Here is a 20,943-nt window from a genome sequence, read left to right as displayed (position 1 = left end):
GTCAGTATTTACAGGGTGTCCCCGGGAGTGTGTCAGTATTTACAGAGGGGCCCCGGGAGTGTGTCAGTATTTACAGGGGGTCTCCGGGAGTGTGTGTCAGTATTTACAGGGGGTCCCCGGGAGTGTGTGTCAGTATTTACAGGGGGTCTCCGGGAGTGTGTCAGTATTTACAGGGTGTCCCCGGGAGTGTGTCAGTATTTACAGGGTTCCCCGGGAGTGTGTCAGTATTTACAGGGGGTCTCCGGGAGTGTGTCAGTATTTACAGGGGGTCTCCGGGAGTGTGTCAGTATTTACAGGGGGTCTCCGGGAGTGTGTCAGTATTTACAGGGTTCCCCGGGAGTGTGTGAGTATTTACAGGGGGTCTCCGGGAGTGTGTCAGTATTTACAGGGGGTCCCCGGGAGTGTGTGTCAGTATTTACAGGGGGTCTCCGGGAGCGTGTCGGTATTTACAGGGTGTCCCCGGGCGAATGTCTGCCCTCAAATTCATGTTTTAAAACCGGACTTCTCAAGCAATCAAAAGTTCCAATGCAAGGTCCCTGGAACACGGTCAGATATCAGCACTCGTGACTTGCTCAATAAACCTCCAAGGAGTATAAGGGTAAAGACGTCTTACTGCCATTACATCGGGCCCTGGTGAGACCACACCTGGAGTATTGTGCGCAGTTCTGGTCTCCTTACCTAAGGAAGGATATACTTGCCATAGAGGGAGTGCAGCGAAGGTTCACCAGACTGATTCCTGGGATGGGGGGATTGTCCTATGAGGAGAGATTGAGCAGACTGGGCCGATACTCTCTGGAGTTTAGAAGAATGAGAGGTGATCTCATTGAAACACACACAATTCTGACGGGGCTTGGCAGGGTAGATGCAGGGTAGATGTTTCCCCCTGGCTGGGGAGTCGAGAACCAGGGGTCACACAGTCTCAGGATAAGGGCTCGGCCATTGAGGACTGAGATGAGGAGGAATTTCTTCACTCAGAGGGGGGTGAATCTTTGGGATTCTCTGCCCCAGAGGGCTGTGGAGACTCAGTCGTTGAGTATATCCAAGGCTGAGATCGGTAGATTTTTGGAGTCTCAGGGAATCGAGGGATCGGGCGGGAAAGTGGAGTTGAGGTCGAAGATCAGCCGTGATATTGAAAGGTGGAGCAGGCTCGAGTCGAGTACTCCGCTCCTGTTCCCTCTGCTAACCCTGGAGGTGAATTGATTCACAAAATCCCTTTTGCTGAGGGAGGAATTATTTGTTGGTCAACAGCACCACCAGGTGGCGGTGGAGAATGTTGCACCTACAATACCGGACACCGTGTGGTGAGAAATTCATCATAAGATCATAAGATCATAAGAAATAGGAGCAGGAGTCGGCCATTCGGCCCCTCGAGCCTGCTCCGCCATTTAATACGATCATGGCTGATCCGATCATGGACTCAGCTCCACTTCCCTGCCCGCCCCCTTATTCCCTCATCGGTTAAGAAACTGTCTATTTCTGTCTTAAATTTATTCAATGTCCCGGCTTCCACAGCTCTCTGAGGCAGCGAATTCCACAGATTTACAACCCTCTGAGAGAAGAAATTCCTCCTCATCATCGTAGGCGTCCCCTCGAACGAGGATGACTTGCTTCCTCGAGTTCACAGATGTTTCGATGAAGGACCAGATGTTCCAGTCCTGAACTCCAGTTGAGGGGGTGGAAGGTGCCTGTGGGTGGATTGTTTTAACGTGGGGTGGCCGTTGTACACCAGGCACCACACGGGGCTTGACAGAGCGAGGTCTTGGTCCAGGGGCAAGGGTTAACCAGGATGTAGGAGAAAATTTCTTAACCTATAACCTTTGTAACTTTTATAATGTGTAACCAGCTCCGCTGTCTCTCTCTCTCTCTCTGTGATGAATTATGGGACAGGGAAAGTGTTCAAAGTAAGAAATGTATGCTTCAGCAAAAAACATATTCAGTCTCCAATGTCTGCTGACCCTGAGTCATGGAGATAGGGGCAGTGGGACAGTGAGCAGTTGGAGAGGCAGACAGATGTATATCGCTTGTACTAATAACAGGAAGATAGTTCTGCTGAGACGGGAACTAACCCCACTTGTGTGTACGTATGCTAGTTAACCTTTGACTTACCACAATATAAAGATAGATTGTCATAGCATTACCATATAAGGTAAGACGTTACAAAAATGTTAGATAATTGGACAATGGTGTAAGGGGGCAGGACCGCCCCCAATGGTATAATTGTAACTTGAATACTTCGCTCGGAGAGAAGGGGTGGTGAAACTGCGGAGTTTCCCCAGTTCTCCCAAAGCGTTTTACACGAATAAACTGTGACGTTTCCTTCACTGTTCTCAGACTCGGTGTGGAATTTAGTTCCCTTACACAGGACGACTGGAGACCAGCTCTGCTGCACGGACCTAGTGCGCGCACATAATCGCACAGTGTGGGCTGGGCCCGTGCTGCCCCTGGGCCCTCCTGGGCCCCGTACCCTCATTCGCCGCTCCTCCGCCCCCGATCTCTCGCCGCTCCTCCGCCCCGATCTCTCACCGCTCCTCCTCCGCCCCCGATCTCTCGCCGCTCCTCCGCCCCCGATCTCTCGCCGCTCCTCCGCCCCGACCTTCCCACTCCTCTGTACCTGGGCCCTGCCGATGTTCTTGCCCACGCTCCAAGGTGGCGACCAGGGTTGTGATGATGTCATCCAGTTGCCCGTCTCAGAACCGTCGCCCACTCGGAGCAGCTCGCGCTGGAGGTTGAAGCAGTCCGCCGCTCCGGCTCTTTTGCAGCCCGACCCGCGGGTGAAATTGGCCAAGTCTTGGGAGACGCGCCTGTTTTTTGGCATTGCGTCTGTAAACCAATCGGTTTCTGTCACTCGGCTCCCGCCTGGATTAGCACCTCCTCCTCCCCCTCCCCCTCCCACCGCGTGGCCAAACCCTCGCCCCCTCCCCCAATATCGCCCAGCTGTGAACACTGCTTTGCAGATGTTGGGGGGGAGGGGGGGGGGGAGAAGAGTGGGAACTCGTGTAAACATCTGGAGTACGACTGTAGTTGCAACCGTACACAGATATGGAGAGAGCGCCACTGTTTGAAGAGGGTCGCTGGGAGTGTGTGTCAGTATTTACAGGGGGTCCCCGAGAGTGTGTGTCAGTATTTACAGGGGGTCCCCAGGAGTGTGTCAGTATTTACAGGGGGTCCCCGGGAGTGTGTCAGTATTTACAGGGAGTCCCCGGGAGTGTGTCAGTATTTACAGGGGGTCCCCGAGAGTGTGTCAGTATTTACAGGGGGTCCCCAGAGTGTGTCAGTATTTACAGGGGGTCCCCGGGAGTGTGTCAGTATTTACAGGGGGTCCCCGGGAGTGTGTCAGTATTTACAGGGGGTCCCCGGGAGTGTGTGTCAGTATTTACAGGGGGTCCCCAGGTGTGTGTCAGTATTTACAGGGGGGTCCCCGGTAGTGCGTCAGTATTTACAGGGGGTCCCTGGGAATGTGTCAGTATTTACAGGGGGTCCCTGGGAGTGTGTCAGTATTTACAGGGGGTCCCCGGGAGTGTGTCAGTATTTACAGGGGGTCCCCGGGAGTGTGTCAGTATTTACAGGAGGTCCCCGGGAGTGTGTGTCAGTATTTACAGGGGGTCCCCGGGAGTGTGTCAGTATTTACAGGGGGTCCCCGGGAGTGTGTCAGTATTTACAGGGGGTCCCTGGGAGTGTGTCAGTATTTACAGGGGGTCCCCCGGGAGTGTGTCAGTATTTACGGGGGTCCCCGAGAGTGTGTCAGTATTTACAGGGGGTCCCCGGGAGTGTGTCAGTATTTACAAGGTTCCCCGAGAGTGTGTCAGTATTTACAGGGTTCCCCGGGAGTGTGTCAGTATTTACAGGGGGTCCCCGGGAGTGTGTGTCAGTATTTACAGGGGTTCCCCGGGAGGGTCAGTATTTACAGGGGGTCCCCGGGAGTGTGTCAGTATTTACAGGGTTCCCCGGGAGTGTGTCAGTATTTACAGGGGGTCTCCGGGAGTGTGTCAGTATTTACAGGGGGTCTCCGGGAGTGTGTCAGTATTTACAGGGTTTCTCCAGGTGTGTGTCAGTATTTACAGGGGGTCTCCAGGTGTGTGTCAGTATTTAAAGGGGGTCCCCGAGAGTGTGTCAGTATTTACAGGGAGTCCCCGGGAGTGTGTGTCAGTATTTACAGGGGGTCCCTGAGAGTGTGTCAGTATTTACAGGGGGTCCCCGGGAGTGTGTCAGTATTTACAGGGTTCCCCGAGAGTGTGTCAGTATTTACAGGGTTCCCCGGGAGTGTGTCAGTATTTACAGGGGGTCCCCAGGAGTGTGTCAGTATTTACAGGGGGTCCCCGGGAATGTGTCAGTATTTACAGGGGGTCGCTGGGAGGGTGTCTGTATTTACAGGGGGTCCCCGGGAGTGTGTCAGTATTTACAGGGGGTCCCCGGGAGTGTGTGTCAGTATTTACATCGGGTCCCCGAGAGTGTGTCAGTATTTACAGGGGGTCCCTGGGAGTGTGTCAGTATTTACAGGGGGTCCCCGGGAGTGTGTCAGTATTTACAGGGTTCCCCGAGAGTGTGTCAGTATTTACAGGGTTCCCCGGGAGTGTGTCAGTATTTACAGGGGGTCCCAGGGAGTGTGTGTCAGTATTTACAGGGGATCCCCGGGAGTGTCAGTATTTACAGGGGGTCTCCAGGTGTGTGTCAGTATTTACAGGGGGTTCCCGAGAGTGTGTCAGTATTTACAGGGTTCCCCGAGTGTGTGTCAGTATTTACAGGGTTCCCCGGGAGTGTGTCAGTATTTACAGGGGGTCCCTGGGAGTGTGTCAGTATTTACAGGGGGTCTCCGGGAGTGTGTCAGTATTTACAGGGTGTCCCCGGGAGTGTGTCAGTATTTACAGAGGGGCCCCGGGAGTGTGTCAGTATTTACAGGGGGTCTCCGGGAGTGTGTGTCAGTATTTACAGGGGGTCCCCGGGAGTGTGTGTCAGTATTTACAGGGGGTCTCCGGGAGTGTGTCAGTATTTACAGGGTGTCCCCGGGAGTGTGTCAGTATTTACAGGGTTCCCCGCGAGTGTGTCAGTATTTACAGGGGGTCTCCGGGAGTGTGTCAGTATTTACAGGGTGTTCCCGGGAGTGTGTCAGTATTTACAGGGGGTCCCCAGGAGTGTGTCAGTATTTACAGGGGGTCCCCGGTAGTGTGTCAGTATTTACAGGGGGTCCCTGGGAATGTGTCAGTATTTACAGGGGGTCCCTGGGAGTGTGTGTCAGTATTTACAGGGGGTCCCCGGGAGTGTGTCAGTATTTACAGGGGGTCCCCAGGTGTGTGTCAGTATTTACAGGGGGGTCCCCGGTAATGCGTCAGTATTTACAGGGGGTCCCAGGGAGTGTGTCAGTATTTACAGGGGGTCCCCGGGAGTGTGTCAGTATTTACAGGGGGTCCCCGGGAGTGTGTCAGTATTTACAGGGGGTCCCCGGGAGTGTGTCAGTATTTACAGGAGGTCCCCGGGAGTGTGTGTCAGTATTTACAGGGGGTCCCCGGGAGTGTGTCAGTATTTACAGGGGGTCCCCGGGAGTGTGTCAGTATTTACAGGGGGTCCCTGGGAGTGTGTCAGTATTTACAGGGGGTCCCCCGGGAGTGTGTCAGTATTTACAGGGAGTCCCCGAGAGTGTGTCAGTATTTACAGGGGGTCCCCGGGAGTGTGTCAGTATTTACAGGGTTCCCCGGGAGTGTGTCAGTATTTACAGGGGGTCCCCGGGAGTGTGTGTCAGTATTTACAGGGGTTCCCCGGGAGGGTCAGTATTTACAGGGGGTCCCCGGGAGTGTGTCAGTATTTACAGGGTTCCCCGGGAGTGTGTCAGTATTTACAGGGGGTCTCCGGGAGTGTGTCAGTATTTACAGGGGGTCTCCGGGAGTGTGTCAGTATTTACAGGGGGTCTCCAGGTGTGTGTCAGTATTTACAGGGGGTCTCCAGGTGTGTGTCAGTATTTACAGGGGGTCCCCGAGAGTGTGTCAGTATTTACAGGGAGTCCCCGGGAGTGTGTGTCAGTATTTACAGGGGGTCCCTGAGAGTGTGTCAGTATTTACAGGGGGTCCCCGGGAGTGTGTCAGTATTTACAGGGTTCCCCGAGAGTGTGTCAGTATTTACACGGTTCCCCGGGAGTGTGTCAGTATTTACAGGGGGTCCCCAGGAGTGTGTCAGTATTTACAGGGGGTCCCCGGGAGTGTGTCAGTATTTACAGGGGGTCCCTGGGAGGGTGTCTGTATTTACAGGGGGTCCCCGGGAGTGTGTCAGTATTTACAGGGGGTCCCCGGGAGTGTGTGTCAGTATTTACATCGGGTCCCCGAGAGTGTGTCAGTATTTACAGGGGGTCCCTGGGAGTGTGTCAGTATTTACAGGGGGTCCCAGGGAGTGTGTGTCAGTATTTACATGGGATCCCCGGGAGTGTCAGTATTTACAGGGGGTCTCCAGGTGTGTGTCAGTATTTACAGGGGGTTCCCGAGAGTGTGTCAGTATTTACAGGGTTCCCCGAGAGTGTGTCAGTATTTACAGGGTTCCCCGGGAGTGTGTCAGTATTTACAGGGGGTCCCTGGGAGTGTGTCAGTATTTACAGGGGGTCTCCGGGAGTGTGTCAGTATTTACAGGGTGTCCCCGGGAGTGTGTCAGTATTTACAGAGGGGCCCCGGGAGTGTGTCAGTATTTACAGGGGGTCTCCGGGAGTGTGTGTCAGTATTTACAGGGGGTCCCCGGGAGTGTGTGTCAGTATTTACAGGGGGTCTCCGGGAGTGTGTCAGTATTTACAGGGTGTCCCCGGGAGTGTGTCAGTATTTACAGGGTTCCCCGCGAGTGTGTCAGTATTTACAGGGGGTCTCCGGGAGTGTGTCAGTATTTACAGGGTGTTCCCGGGAGTGTGTCAGTATTTACAGGGGGTCCCCAGGAGTGTGTCAGTATTTACAGGGGGTCCCCGAGAGTGTGTCAGTATTTACAGGGGGTCCCTGGGAATGTGTCAGTATTTACAGGGGGTCCCTGGGAGTGTGTGTCAGTATTTACAGGGGGTCCCCGGGAGTGTGTGTCAGTATTTACAGGGGGTCCCCAGGTGTGTGTCAGTATTTACAGGGGGGTCCCCGGTAATGCGTCAGTATTTACAGGGGGTCCCTGGGAATGTGTCAGTATTTACAGGGGGTCCCTGGGAGTGTGTCAGTATTTACAGGGGGTCTCCGGGAGTGTGTCAGTATTTACAGGGGGTCCCCGGGAGTGTGTCAGTATTTACAGGGGATCCCCGGGAGTGTGTGTCAGTAATTACAGGGGTCCCCGGGAGTGTGTCAGTATTTACAGGGGATCCCCGGGAGTGTGTCAGTATTTACAGGGGGTCCCCGGGAGTGTGTGTCAGTATTTACAGGGGGTCCGCAGGAGTGTGTCAGTATTTACAGGGGGGTCCCCGGTAGTGCGTCAGTATTTACAGGGAGTCCCTGGGAATGTGTCAGTATTTACAGGGGGTCCCTGGGAGTGTGTCAGTATTTACAGGGGGTCCCCGGGAGTGTGTCAGTATTTACAGGGGGTCCCCGGGAGTGTGTCAGTATTTACAGGGGGTCCCTGGGAGTGTGTGTCAGTATTTACATGGGGTCCCCGAGAGTGTGTCAGTATTTACAGGGGGTCCCCGGGAGTGTGTGTCAGTATTTACAGGGGGTCCCCGGGAGTGTGTCAGTATTTACAGGGGGTCCCCGGGAGTGTGTCAGTATTTACAGGGGGTCCCTGGGAGTGTGTCAGTATTTACAGGGGGTCCCCGGGAGTGTGTCAGTATTTACAGGAGGTCCCCGGTAGTGTGTGTCAGTATTTACAGGGGGTCCCCGGGAGTGTGTCAGTATTTACAGGGGGTCCCCGGGAGTGTGCGTCAGTATTTACAGGGGGTCCCCGGGAGTGTGTCAGTATTTACAGGAGGTCCCCGGGAGTGTGTGTCAGTATTTACAGGGGGTCGCCGGGAGTGTGCGTCAGTATTTACAGGGGGTCCCCGGGAGTGTGTCAGTATTTACAGGGGGTCCCCGGGAGTGTGTGTCAGTATTTACAGGGTTCCCCGGGAGTGTGTCAGTATTTACAGGGTGTCCCCGGGAGTGTGTCAGTATATACAGAGGGGCCCCGGGAGTGTGTCAGTATTTACAGGGGGTCCCCAGGAGTATGTCAGTATTTACAGGGGGTCCCCGGTAGTGTGTCAGTATTTACAGGGGGTCCCTGGGAATGTGTCAGTATTTACAGGAGGTCCCTGAGAGTGTGTCAGTATTTACAGGGGGTCCCCGGGAGTGTGTCAGTATTTACAGGGTTCCCCGAGAGTGTGTCAGTATTTACAGGGTTCCCCGGGAGTGTGTCAGTATTTACAGGGGGTCCCCAGGAGTGTGTCAGTATTTACAGGGGGTCCCCGGGAGTGTGTCAGTATTTACAGGGGGGCCCCGGGAGTGTGTCAGTATTTACAGGGGGTCCCTGGGAGTGTGTCTGTATTTACAGGGGGTCCCCGGGAGTGTGTCAGTATTTACAGGGGGTCCCCGGGAGTGTGTGTCAGTATTTACATCGGGTCCCCGAGAGTGTGTCAGTATTTACAGGGGGTCCCTGGGAGTGTGTCAGTATTTACAGGGGGTCCCCGGGAGTGTGTCAGTATTTACAGGGTTCCCCGAGAGTGTGTCAGTATTTACAGGGTTCCCCGGGAGTGTGTCAGTATTTACAGGGGGTCCCAGGGAGTGTGTGTCAGTATTTACAGGGGGTCCCCGGGAGTGTCAGTATTTACAGGGGGTCTCCAGGTGTGTGTCAGTATTTACAGGGGGTCCCCGAGAGTGTGTCAGTATTTACAGGGTTCCCCGAGAGTGTGTCAGTATTTACAGGGTTCCCCGGGAGTGTGTCAGTATTTACAGGGGGTCCCTGGGAGTGTGTGTCAGTATTTACAGGGGGTCCCCAGGAGTGTGTCAGTATTTACAGGGGGTCTCCGGGAGTGTGTCAGTATTTACAGGGGATCCCCGGGAGTGTGTCAGTATTTACAGAGGGGCCCCGGGAGTGTGTCAGTATTTACAGGGGGTCTCCGGGAGTGTGTGTCAGTATTTACAGGGGGTCCCCGGGAGTGTGTGTCAGTATTTACAGGGGGTCTCCGGGAGTGTGTCAGTATTTACAGGGTGTCCCCGGGAGTGTGTCAGTATTTACAGGGTTCCCCGGGAGTGTGTCAGTATTTACAGGGGGTCTCCGGGAGTGTGTCAGTATTTACAGGGGGTCTCCGGGAGTGTGTCAGTATTTACAGGGGGTCTCCGGGAGTGTGTCAGTATTTACAGGGTTCCCCGGGAGTGTGTCAGTATTTACAGGGGGTCTCCGGGAGTGTGTCAGTATTTACAGGAGGTCCCCGGGGGTGTGTGTCAGTATTTACAGGGGGTCTCCGGGAGCGTGTCGGTATTTACAGGGTGTCCCCGGGCGAATGTCTGCCCTCAATTCCATGTTTTAAAACCGGACTTCTCAAGCAATCAAAAGTTCCAATGCAAGGTCCCTGGAACACGGTCAGATATCAGCACTCGTGACTTGCTCAATAAACCTCCAAGGAGTATAAGGGTAAAGACGTATTACATCGGGCCCTGGTGAGACCACACCTGGAGTATTGTGCACAGTTCTGGTCTCCTTACCTAAGGAAGGATATACTTGCCATAGAGGGAGTGCAGCGAAGGTTCACCAGACTGATTCCTGGGATGGGGGGATTGTCCTATGAGGAGAGATTGAGCAGACTGGGCCGATATTCTCTGGAGTTGAGAAGAATGAGAGGTGATCTCATTGAAACACACACAATTCTGACAGGGCTCGACAGGGTAGATGCAGGGAGGGTGTTTCCCCCAGGCTGGGGAGTCGAGAACCAGGGGTCACACAGTCTCAGGATAAGGGCTCGGCCATTTAGGACTGAGATGAGGAGGAATTTCTTCATTCGGAGGGTGGTGAATCTTTGGGATTCTCTGCCCCAGAGGGCTGTGGAGGCTCAGTCGCTGAGTATATTCAAGGCTGGGATCGGTAGATTTTTGGATATTGAGGAAATCGAGGGATCGAGCGGGAGAGTGGAGTTGAGGTCGAAGATCAGCCGTGATCGTATTAAATGGCGGAGCAGGCTCGAGGGGCCGAATGGCCGACTCCTGCTCCTGTCTCTCGTGTTCTTATTAAATGACGAATCCAAAATCAGGAGCAAGAGAAAGAAGATTTTATTCACAATTAATGCAGTTCTTTGAAAAAACACTCACACACACACACTCGCTCTCTCTCTCACTCACTCACTCACACACACTCACACACACTCGCTCTCTCACTCACACACACACACTCGCTCTCTCACTCACTCACTCACACTCACACACACTCGCTCTCTCACTCACTCACTCACACTCACACACACTCGCTCTCTCTCACTCACTCACACTCACACACACTCGCTCTCTCACTCACTCACTCACACTCACACACACTCGCTCTCTCACTCACTCACACTCACACACACTCGCTCTCTCACAAACTCACTCACTCACACACACACTCACACACACTCGCTCTCACTCACTCACACACACACTCACACACACTCGCTCTCTCACAAACTCACTCACTCACACACACACTCGCTCTCTCACACACTCACTCACTCACACTCGCTCTCTCACTCACTCACACACACTCACACACACTCGCTCTCACTCACTCACTCACACACACACACACACTCACACACACTCGCTCTCTCACTCACTCACACACACTCGCTCTCACTCACTCACTCACACACACTCACACACACTCGCTCTCTCACTCACACACACTCACACACACTCGCTCTCTCACTCACACACACTCACTCACACTCGCTCTCTCACTCACACACACTCACTCACACTCGCTCTCTCACTCACTCACACACACTCACACACACTCGCTCTCACTCACTCACACACACTCACACACACTCGCTCTCTCACACACTCACTCACTCACTCACACACACTCGCTCACTCACTACACTCACACATTCACACACACTCAGAACCCCCTTTTCCCGAAACCAAGGCGGGAGAGGTCTGTCGATGCCAACTGCCCCAGACCGCCTTGACCCCCCCGACCCCTGGGGGGGGGGGGGGGGGGGGTGGAATCTAACGACAAGAGACACACACAAGTACTGCAAATAAATTAACACTTCGCGCACCGCAGGAGACACGGGGTTGAAAAAAAAACATGGCCGCCACTGAAACCCATTTCGCGCGCTGCGTCCATCTCAGGCCAGGAGCGCTCCAGCTTAAGATACCGCAAGGCATTACGACACCGCCATTTGCATCCAGAGTGGCCCCTTTCAGAAACAGGGAGGTTCCTCACTCCCTGGACCCTCCTTTTAACCATTCGAAGGGTTCCTTACAATCCTGATTGTCAGATTCTCTCCCTCCCTCCCCCGCAACATCCCAAAACAGTGAATTCAAGGCACTTTCATTTATATAGTGCCTTTCGCCACCCCTAAGTGCTTCACAGCCAATGAAGTACTTGCTTTTTCTTTTTGAAGTGCCTCGCTGTTGCAGTGTGGGAAACACGGCAGCTCAATTTGCGCACAGCAAGCTCCCATAAACAGCAATAATGATCCAGATCGTCTGGGGTTTTTTTTTTTTTACAAGCAACGTCACTTGAATTGAAGGTTGAATATAACCCCCTGGACACCGCAGAGAATCTGCCACCCCTCCCCCGCCCACGCGCCCCACCCCCCCGCTCTTCCACCAATACTGGCCGCGGGATCTTTTACGTTAACACGAGGGGGCAGACAGGGCCTCGGGTTTAATGTCTCATTCTGAAAGACAGCCCCTCCGACAGTGCGGCGCTCCCTCAGTACTGCCCCTCCGACAGTGCGGCGCTCCCTCAGTACTGCCCCTCCGACAGTGCGGGGCTCCCTCAGTACTGCCCCTCCGACAGTGCGGGGCTCCCTCAGTACCGCCCCTCCGACAGTGCGGGGCTCCCTCAGTACCGCCCCTCCGACAGTGCGGGGCTCCCTCAGTACCGCCCCTCCGACAGTGCGGCGCTCCCTCAGTACCGCCCCTCCGACAGTGCGGCGCTCCCTCAGTACCGCCCCTCCGACAGTGCGGCGCTCCCTCAGTACCGCCCCTCCGACAGTGCGGCGCTCCCTCAGTACCGCCCCTCCGACAGTGCGGCGCTCCCTCAGTACCGCCCCTCCGACAGTGCGGCGCTCCCTCAGTACCGCCCCTCCGACATTGAGGTGCTCCCTCAGTACTGCCCCTCCGACAGTGCAGCGCTCCCTCAGTAGTGACCCTCCTCCCCCAGCCAGAAAGCTGTGGACGCTGGGGTTGGGGGCAGGGTTGAATTGAAGCTTTCACAACTGAGAGTGATGAAATTATTTTGTTGGGAATAAGTGGTGTCTAGGGATACGGAGCAATTGAGGGTGCCAATCAGCCAAGATCTGGTTGAATGGCAAAACAGGCTCGAAGGGCTGAATGGCCTCCTGCTATTCCTGTGCACGGTTCAGCGACGCACTGCAGTGTTTTTTTTGGGGGTGGGAGGGGCCTAATCAATTCAAGACGGGGAAAGTTGCCAAGAAACCCCAGTCAAAAGCCCGTGACTCCTTCCCACTCATTGCCCCAGTGATGATGTCATAATTGCCCGCTGAACGGCCGCTTACAGACTAAAAAAACATATTCATTCTCTAAAGATCGCAAGTCTTCGCAACGCACGGAAACACAACTGAAGCCAGGGTTCCAAACAGCCAAGGGCCTCCTTCGTGAAGATTCCCGCTCCAAAAACTCCGCACCACAAAATGGCTTCCTTGGCGGGGGGTCAAAGGTTGACCTGGGGTTCTGCAAAATGGCCGTTCGTTTCCCGGCCCGGCACACATTTCAGTCCGTCCGCACCGCTGGTCCTCGCGTCGTTCCCCCGCTCGTGACCCAGGGGTCCGGTCGTCTAGCGAGGCCTCTGGGAATGCGTCACGCGCTGGCCGAGGGGAGCGGGGGCAGGGCAGGCTTCTTCCCCGGGGGAGGGGGGGCTGGTCTGTGGGGGGGGGCAAGGGGGGGGTAAAAATATTAGACACGCCGCAGGTTACAAGGTCAATGTTTCATTTTGGAGAGATAGGGAGGGAAGGGGGAGAGAGAGAGGGGGGGGCGAGAGAGGAGGGGGGCGAGAGAGAGGGGGGCGAGAGAGAGGGGGGCGAGAGAGGGGGGGGCGAGAGAGGGGGGGGCGAGAGAGGGGGGGGCGAGAGAGGGGGGCAAGAGAGAGGGGGGGGCGAGAGGGGGGGGAGAGAGGGGGGGGAGAGAGGGGGGGGAAGAGAGAGGGGGGAGGAGAGAGGGGGGGAGGAGAGAGGGGGGCAAGAGAGAGGGGGGTCCGAGAGAGAGGGGGGCAAGAGAGAGGGGGGTCCGAGAGAGAGAGGGGGGGGGCGAGAGAGGGGGGGGCGAGAGAGGGGGGGCGAGAGAGGGGGGGCGAGAGAGGGGGGGCGAGAGAGGGGGGGCGAGAGAGGGGGGGCGAGAGAGAGAGGGGGGCAAGAGAGAGGGGGGCAAGAGAGAGGGGGCAAGAGAGAGGGGGGCAAGAGAGAGGGGGGCAAGAGAGAGGGGGGGCAAGAGAGAGGGGGGGTCAAGAGAGAGGGGGTCAAGAGAGAGGGGGGTCAAGAGAGAGGGGGGGCAAGAGAGAGGGGGGGCAAGAGAGAGGGGGGGCAAGAGAGAGGGGGGCAAGAGAGAGGGGGCAAGAGAGAGGGGGGCAAGAGAGAGGGGGGCAAGAGAGAGGGAGGCAAGAGAGAGGGAGGCAAGAGAGAGGGAGGCAAGAGAGGGGGCAAGAGAGAGGGGGCAAGAGAGAAAGAGAAAGGGGAAAAGAGAAAGGGGAGAGAGAGAGAAAGAGAAAGGGAGAGAGAGAGAAAGAGAAAGGGGAGAGAGAGAACGAGAAAGGGGAGAGAGAGAACAAGAAAGGGGAGAGGGAGAACGAGAAAGGGGAGAGAGAGAACGAGAAAGGGGAGAGAGAGAACGAGAAAGGGGAGAGAGAGAACGAGAAAGGGGAGAGAGAAAGGGGAGAGAGAGAAAGAGAAAGAGGAGAGAGAGAGAAAGAGAAAGGGGAGAGAGAGAAAAAAAAAGGGGAGAAAGAGAAAGAGAAAGGGGAGAGAGAGAAAGAGAAAGGGGAGAGAGAGAAAGAGAAAGGGGAGAGAGAGAGAAAGAGAAAGGGGAGAGAGAGAGAAAGAGAAAGGGGAGAGAGAGAGAAAGAGAAAGGGGAGAGAGAGAGAAAGAGAAAGGGGAGAGAAAGAGAAAGAGAAAGGGGAGAGAAAGAGAAAGAGAAAGGGGGGAGAGAGAGAAAGAGAAAGGGGGGAGAGAGAGAAAGAGAAAGGGGGGAGAGAGAGAAAAAGAAAGGGGAGAGAGAGAGAAAGAGAACAGAGAGAGAAGAGATTGGGGGCCGGAGAGAGGGGGAGAATGGGGAAAAGGGATAAAGAGAAAGTAAAAGAGAGCGCAAAAAATGAACAAGCAAACCTTTTACATCCACCTGAGGGGGCAGACGGGGCCTCGGTTTAACGTCTCATCCGAAAGATGGAACCTCCGACAGTGCGGCGCTCCCTCAGTACTGGCACTGGGAGTGTCGGCCTGCATTATGAGCTCGAGTCTCTGGAGCGGGGTTTGAACACACGACCTTTTGGCTCAGAGGCGAGAGACAGAGCTACCCACTGAACCACGATGGTCAATGCTGAGGGCCGTCAGTCCCAACACTCGCACCCCAAGAGAGCAGAAGGCCAGACCGTCCAGAGATGGACATGCAACGCGGTGACATCTTCCTTAAGGATTGGGATCCAGACGCTCCCCTCCCCCCGCCCCCCGCTGTGCGAGGGGTCCTGGTGTGGATCGAGGGGCGGAGATTGGGATCCGGAGATCCTGAAACCATCTCACGAGAGCAGGAGGGCCACCCAGGGAAGGTCAGAGGTTGCCGAAAGTCGAGTGGCCACGGTGGAGTGCCAACCCGGAGGAGAACGACTGCCTTGTCCGTCAAATCGCACCCCAGCCCCCTGACCCACCGCCCTCCCCTCCCAATCGGAGGCCGGGTGGGGGGAAGTCTCGTCCGCTCTTCCCCTCCCCCGCCCGTCCCTCGACCCCCCCCTCCCCTCCCCCACCCATCGCGGTAATGGTTCAAAAGAAAAATAGCCGCCCCACCCCGGGCGTGTGGTTCGAGACGGCGGTGCTGCTTCCCACTGCCGAATAGCCCGGCGGGTTTGTCCGAGGGGTCGGCGGGGGGAGGGCAGGGAGGCCGTGGTTACTCACCGGGACGGCGGGCTGGAATGCTGGGCGGCGTACAGCGTCTCTGTGTGGTCCCCGGCCGGGATCGACGGCCTCCCGGGGAGGGGCCTGACCCCGGGGTCACAGGGCAGCGGCTTCAGCGGGGGAGGGGGCTTCCTGGGCAGAGGAGGCTGTAAAACAAGAACGACACAGGGCGAGGGGGGGAGGTGGGGAAAGAGAGGGGAGGTAGTTAGAGATCACGGCGTGTACGCGGAAGCAGGCGGCTCAGCCCGTCGACCTCAGGAGGTCAAAACCCCCCTGAGGAGCAAGGGCCGAGCTTGGTGTCGATACCGCCCCCCTCCCCACCCTCCCCCACTCCCCTCGCCCCACATAACCCCAGCTGAAGCTGGCTCTAACCCGCCCCACGACCCCCCCCACCACCACCTAAGGAGCAACAGCCAATCGACAATGGCCAACGCCGCAAGCCACCAATCAGAATCCCAGCGACAACCAATGGGAATCAATCACCACGACAGCCAATCAGAATCAATCGCAGCGACAGCCAATGGGAATCAACTAATCAATTGCTGCCACAACCAATGGGAATCAAGCACAGGGACAGCCAATGGGAATCAAGCACAGGGACAGCCAATGGGAATCAAGCACAGGGACAGCCAATGGCAATCAGGCACAGCCAATGGGAATCAAGCACAGGGACAGCCAATGGGAATCAAGCACAGGGACAGCCAATGGGAATCAAGCACAGGGACAGCCAATGGGAATCAAGCACAGGGACAGCCAATGGGAATTAAGCACAAGGACAGCCAATGGGAATCAAATACTGCAATAGCCAATCAGAATCAACCACAGCAACAGCCAATCGGAATCAAACACAGCGATAGCCAATCAGAATCAATGACAGCGATAGCCAATCAGAATCAACCACAGCGATAGCCAATCAGATTCGGCGACAGCCAATCAGATTCGACCACAGTGACAGCCAATCAGATTCGACCACAGTGACAGCCAATCAGATTCGACCACAGTGACAGCCAATCAGAATCACCACAAGCCCCCAATCTCCGCGCAGTGTTTCAATGCTGACATCACACATCCTGCGATCCCAGAATCCCCTCAGTCCGGGGGCCGCCCGGTCTTCCCGAGTGTCGGACCCACCCCCCGGCCCCTCCCCCACCCTCATTGGCCACCCCTCCCCCACCCGTCAGCCCCTCCCCCATTTGTCAGCCCCACTCAGCCCTGTGCCCCGCTCCCATTGGGTGAGGAGAGCAGGGGCAGTGGATCGACTGGGCGGCGGGAAGGGAGAGGCGCCCAATCTGGTCTTACTGGTGATTGGTCGGTTTAGCGCTGCACATCATCAATGACCCAGATCGTGGAGCGAGAGACAGGAGCCATCACTGCCGTGGTTCAGCTCCGGCCCACGTGTGATCGGTGAGGAATGGCTAGTGCCGGCCCAACCCAGGCCTCAACACAAACCCTGCCTCTCAACGGCAGTACAGGCGGGATCTGTACCTGTCCTGGGAGTGTTCGATGGGACAGTGTAGAGGGAGCTTTACTCTGTATCTAACCCCGTGCTGTACCTGCCCCTGGGAGTGTGTGATGGGACAGTGTAGAGGGAGCTTTACTCTGTATCTAACCCTGTGCTGTACCTGCCCTGGGAGTGTTTGATGGGGACAGTGTAGAGGGAGCTTTACTCTGTATCTAACCCCCTGCACCTGCCCTGGGAGTGTTTGATGGGACAGTGTAGAGGGAGCTTTACTCTGTATCTAACCCCCTGTACCTGCCCTGGGAGTGTTTGATGGGGACAGTGTAGAGGGAGCTTTACTCTGTATCTAACCCCGTGCTGTACCTGCCCTGGGAGTGTTTGATGGGACAGTGTAGAGGGAGCTTTACTCTGTATCTAACCCCCTGTACCTGCCCTGGGAGTGTTTGATGGGGACAGTGTAGAGGGAGCTTTACTCTGTATCTAACCCCCTGTACCTGCCCTGGGAGTGTTTGATGGGACAGTGTAGAGGGAGCTTTACTCTGTATCTAACCCCGTGCTGTACCTGTCCTGGGAGTGTTTGATGGGGACAGTGTAGAGGGAGCTTTACTCTGTATCTAACCCAGTGCTGTACCTGCTCTGGGAGTGTTTGATGGGACAGTGTAGAGGGAGCTTTACTCTGTACCTAACCCCGTGCTGTACCTGCCCTGGGAGGGCATCCCTAATTGCCCCTTGAGAAGGTGGTGGTGAGCCCCCTTCTTGAACCGCTGCAGTCCGTGTGGTGAAGGTGCTCCCACAGTGCTGTTAGGGAGGGAGTTCCAGGATTGTGACCCAGCGACGATGAAGGAACAGCCGATATATTCCCAAGTCGGGATGGTGTGTGACTGGGAGGGGAACGTGGAGGGGGTGGTGTTCCCATGCGCCTGCTGCCCTTGTCCTTCTAGGCGGGTAGAGGTCGCGGGTTTGGGAGGTGCTGCCGAAGAAGCCTTGGCGAGTTGCCGTGGTGCATCTTGTAGACGGTGCACACTGCAGCCAGGGGGCGCCGGTGGTGGAGGGAGTGAGTGTTGGAGGTGGTGGGATGGGCTGTTTCTTGTTCCAACGAGTGATGTTCTGCACAAGATCCAACATCAACTGGTGGCTTCCATTGTCCGGGTCATCCCTCGAGGAACGACTGATGGACACTTGACCCTGCCTTGGCTTGGGAAGGGTAGCAGTCACAGTAGACTTCTACCAATCAGGAGTTTAGAACAAGAGGGCGCAAGGGAAAGAGCAGTTTTGGTCTCACCTAACTTACTTCTTACTTGCCACAGAGGGAGTGCAGCGAAGGTTCACCAGACTGATTCCTGGGATGGGGGGATTGTCCTATGAGGAGAGATTGAGCAGACTGGGCCGATATTCTCTGGAGTTTAGAAGAATGGGAGGTGATCTCATTGAAACAGAAAGATTCTGAGGGGGCTCGACAGAGTAGATGCAGGGAGGATGTTTCCCCCCCCGGGCTGGGGAGTCTAGAACCAGGGGTCACACAGTCTCAGGATAAGGGGTCGGCCATTGAGGACTGAGATGAGGAGGAATTTCTTCACTCAGAGAGTGGTGAATCTTTGGGATTCTCTGCCCCGGAGGGCTGTGGAGGCTCAGTCTTTGAGTATATTCAAGGCTGAGATCGGTAGATTTTTGGATATTGAGGGAATCGAGGGATCGGGCGGGAAAGTGGAGTTGAGGTCGAAGATCCGCCGTGATCTTATTGAAGGGCGGAGCAGGCCAGAGGGGCCGAATGGCCGACTCCTGCTCCTGTTTCTTGTGTATGTCTTGGACAGCTTTACAGGCTGGTGTTTGAACAGATCTAGCCAGTGATGGGGCCTAACCTCCGAGCTGAGGCCTGGGTTACTTGCCAACCGTTGTCAAGGGAGACCCACTCCCTTCAGATGCCGGGGTCAAATGGTCCCGGGCGTTGGGGAATGAAGTAGTTGGGGAGGGGGGGGGGTCTCCAGGAATTAAAAATTAATTTTAATGGAGATTTGTGGAGCAGGGGGCGGGGGGGGGGGGAAGGAGAAAAGGAAATTAGACTGACAGCCAATCGGGAAAAGAGTGTCTACTCGCTTGCTGATTGGCCAGGGCAGCGTGGCCAACGGCGGGGGTGGGGGGGGGGTCATGTGACGAAGTCTCCAGGAATAGGGCCAATCAGAATCGGCCACAGCCGCCGTGAATGCAAGCCCGGGGGCTCAGAGTTCAGCGATTGCAAAGGTCGCGGCGGCCATTTTAATCAAATAGCCAACATTTCCCGAAGGCCGTTTTTGATTTTGTTTTTTTAGTTTTAATTCGTATTCGGGACATGGGAGTCGCTGATAAGGGCCGGGATTTATTGCCTGTTCCCCGACCCACCACCCTGCCAGAGCCGAGGGGCTCGCTGGGACCACTACAGAAGGCGGCGTAGAGATAATTGAATTTGGTCTGGGACTAAAGTCACACAAAAGGATAGTATGCAGGTACAGCAAGTGATCAGGAAGGCCAATGGTATCTTGGCCTTTACTGCAAAAGGGGATGGAGTATAAAAGCAGGGAAGTCTTGCTACAGTTATACAGGGTATTGGTGAGGCCACACCTGGAGTACTGCGTGCAGTTTTGGTTTCCATATTTACGAAAGGATGTACTTGCTTTGGAGGCAGTTCAGAGAAGGTTCACTCGGTCGATTCCGGGGATGAGGGGGTTGACTTATGAGGAAAGGTTGAGTAGGTTGGGCCTCTACTCATTGGAGTTCAGAAGAATGAGAGGTGATCTTATCGAAACGTATAAGATTATGAGGGGGCTTGACAAGGTGGATGCAGAGAGGATGTTTCCACTGATGGGGGAGACTAGAACTAGGGGGCATGATCTTAGAATAAGGGACCGCCCATTTAAAACTGAGATGAGGAGGAATTTCTTCTCTCAGAGGGTTGTAAATCTGTGGAATTCGCTGCCTCAGAGAGCTGTGGAAGCCGGGACATTGAATAAATTTAAGACAGAGATAGACAGTTTCTTAACCGATAAGGGGATAAGGGGGCGGGCAGGGAAGTGGAGCTGAGTCCATGATCGGATCAGCCATGATCGTATTAAATGGCGGAGCAGGCTCGAGGGGCCGAATGGCCGACTCCTGCTCCTATTTCTGATGTTCTTATAGGCCCCGGGCTGGGTAAGGATGGGCAGGTTTCCTTCCCCTGAAGGGACGCCAGTGATCCAAGTTGGGTTGTTGAGACCACAATCCCAAAGCCTCACGGCAACTTTGAACGAGACCATGGGCTCCTCATCACCACATTCTCTAAAACACAATCCAGTTTCCTCAAACCACCCGACGCTGGGACTCGATTTGCAAGTGCCACGTATTTTTGGATCCCAGTGACGTAAGCCCCAACACCGCACCCATTCCAAAAAACGGTCACGCCCAGAGATGACAATCAGAATTCGTTGACTTAAAATACAACGAGGCAGTGCACAGGAGGATCCCATTGGGCCCACGGAGCCCGTGCTGTGCCGGCTCTGTGACAGAGCGATCCAATCAGTCCCACTCCCCCCCTGCTCTTTCCCCACAGCCCGGCACATTTCCCCCCCTTCCAGTATTTACCCAATTCCCCCGTTTGAAAGTCCCCGATTGAATCTGCTCCCACCGCCCTTTCAGGCAGCGCGTTCCCGATCACAACAACTCGCTGCGTCAAAAACACATTCTCCCCATCTCCCCCTCTGGTTCCATCGCCGATTATCGTCAATCTGTGTCCCCCTGGTTACCCACCCTCCTGCCCCCGGGAACAGTCTCTCCTGATTTACTCCTCAAAACCCCTCGTGATAGTGAACCCCTCGATTAAATCTCCCCCTTAACCTTCTCTGCACTGTCTGGTTAATGTGAGGAGACAGAAGCTATGCAGAACGCTCTAGACTGTTAGTACGTTATGAATACCAATATTAATGGAGTCACCGTATATGATTTAACTTCCATTATTTAAGACCAATCGGTTTTCTGGTTCTGGGTCCAGCTATGTAAAATTCTCTATCCTGGTTTCAAATCCCTCCAGCCCCGACACCCCTCCCTATCTCTGTAATCTCCTCCAACCCCTGCACCCCTCCCTATCTCTGTATCCTCCTCTAGCCCCTAAACCCCTCCCTATCTCTGTAACCTCCTCCAGCCTCTCCACCCCTCCCCATCTCTGTAACCCCCTCCAGCCCCTGCACCCCTCCCTATCTCTGTAACCCCCTCCAGCCCCTCCCTATCTCTGTAACCTCCTCTAGCCCC

The 20,943-nt window shown here is 55.3% G+C and overlaps 1 protein-coding gene across 5 annotated transcripts in view; it reads right to left on the bottom strand.

Moving 5' to 3' along the window:
- Positions 1 to 12,106: 12,106 nt before the first annotated feature.
- adam15 (ADAM metallopeptidase domain 15) overlaps positions 12,107 to 20,943 on the bottom strand; it is an 89,259-nt gene continuing 80,422 nt past the window's right edge. For all 5 annotated transcript variants that reach the window (XM_070868677.1, XM_070868679.1, XM_070868680.1 and 2 more), the window contains 2 exons: positions 15,231 to 15,376; positions 12,107 to 12,996 (listed from right to left, as the gene is read on the bottom strand). In XM_070868677.1, coding sequence (XP_070724778.1) covers positions 12,933 to 12,996; positions 15,231 to 15,376 — 210 coding nt within the window. In that variant the 3' untranslated portion in view covers positions 12,107 to 12,932. The remainder of the gene's footprint in view (positions 12,997 to 15,230; positions 15,377 to 20,943) is intronic.

This window comes from Pristiophorus japonicus, chromosome 30 (genome assembly GCF_044704955.1).
Source record: "Pristiophorus japonicus isolate sPriJap1 chromosome 30, sPriJap1.hap1, whole genome shotgun sequence".
Lineage (NCBI taxonomy): Eukaryota > Metazoa > Chordata > Chondrichthyes > Pristiophoridae > Pristiophorus > Pristiophorus japonicus.
Note: the sequence above shows the minus strand (reverse complement) of the source record. Positions and strands in the feature narration are given on the sequence as shown.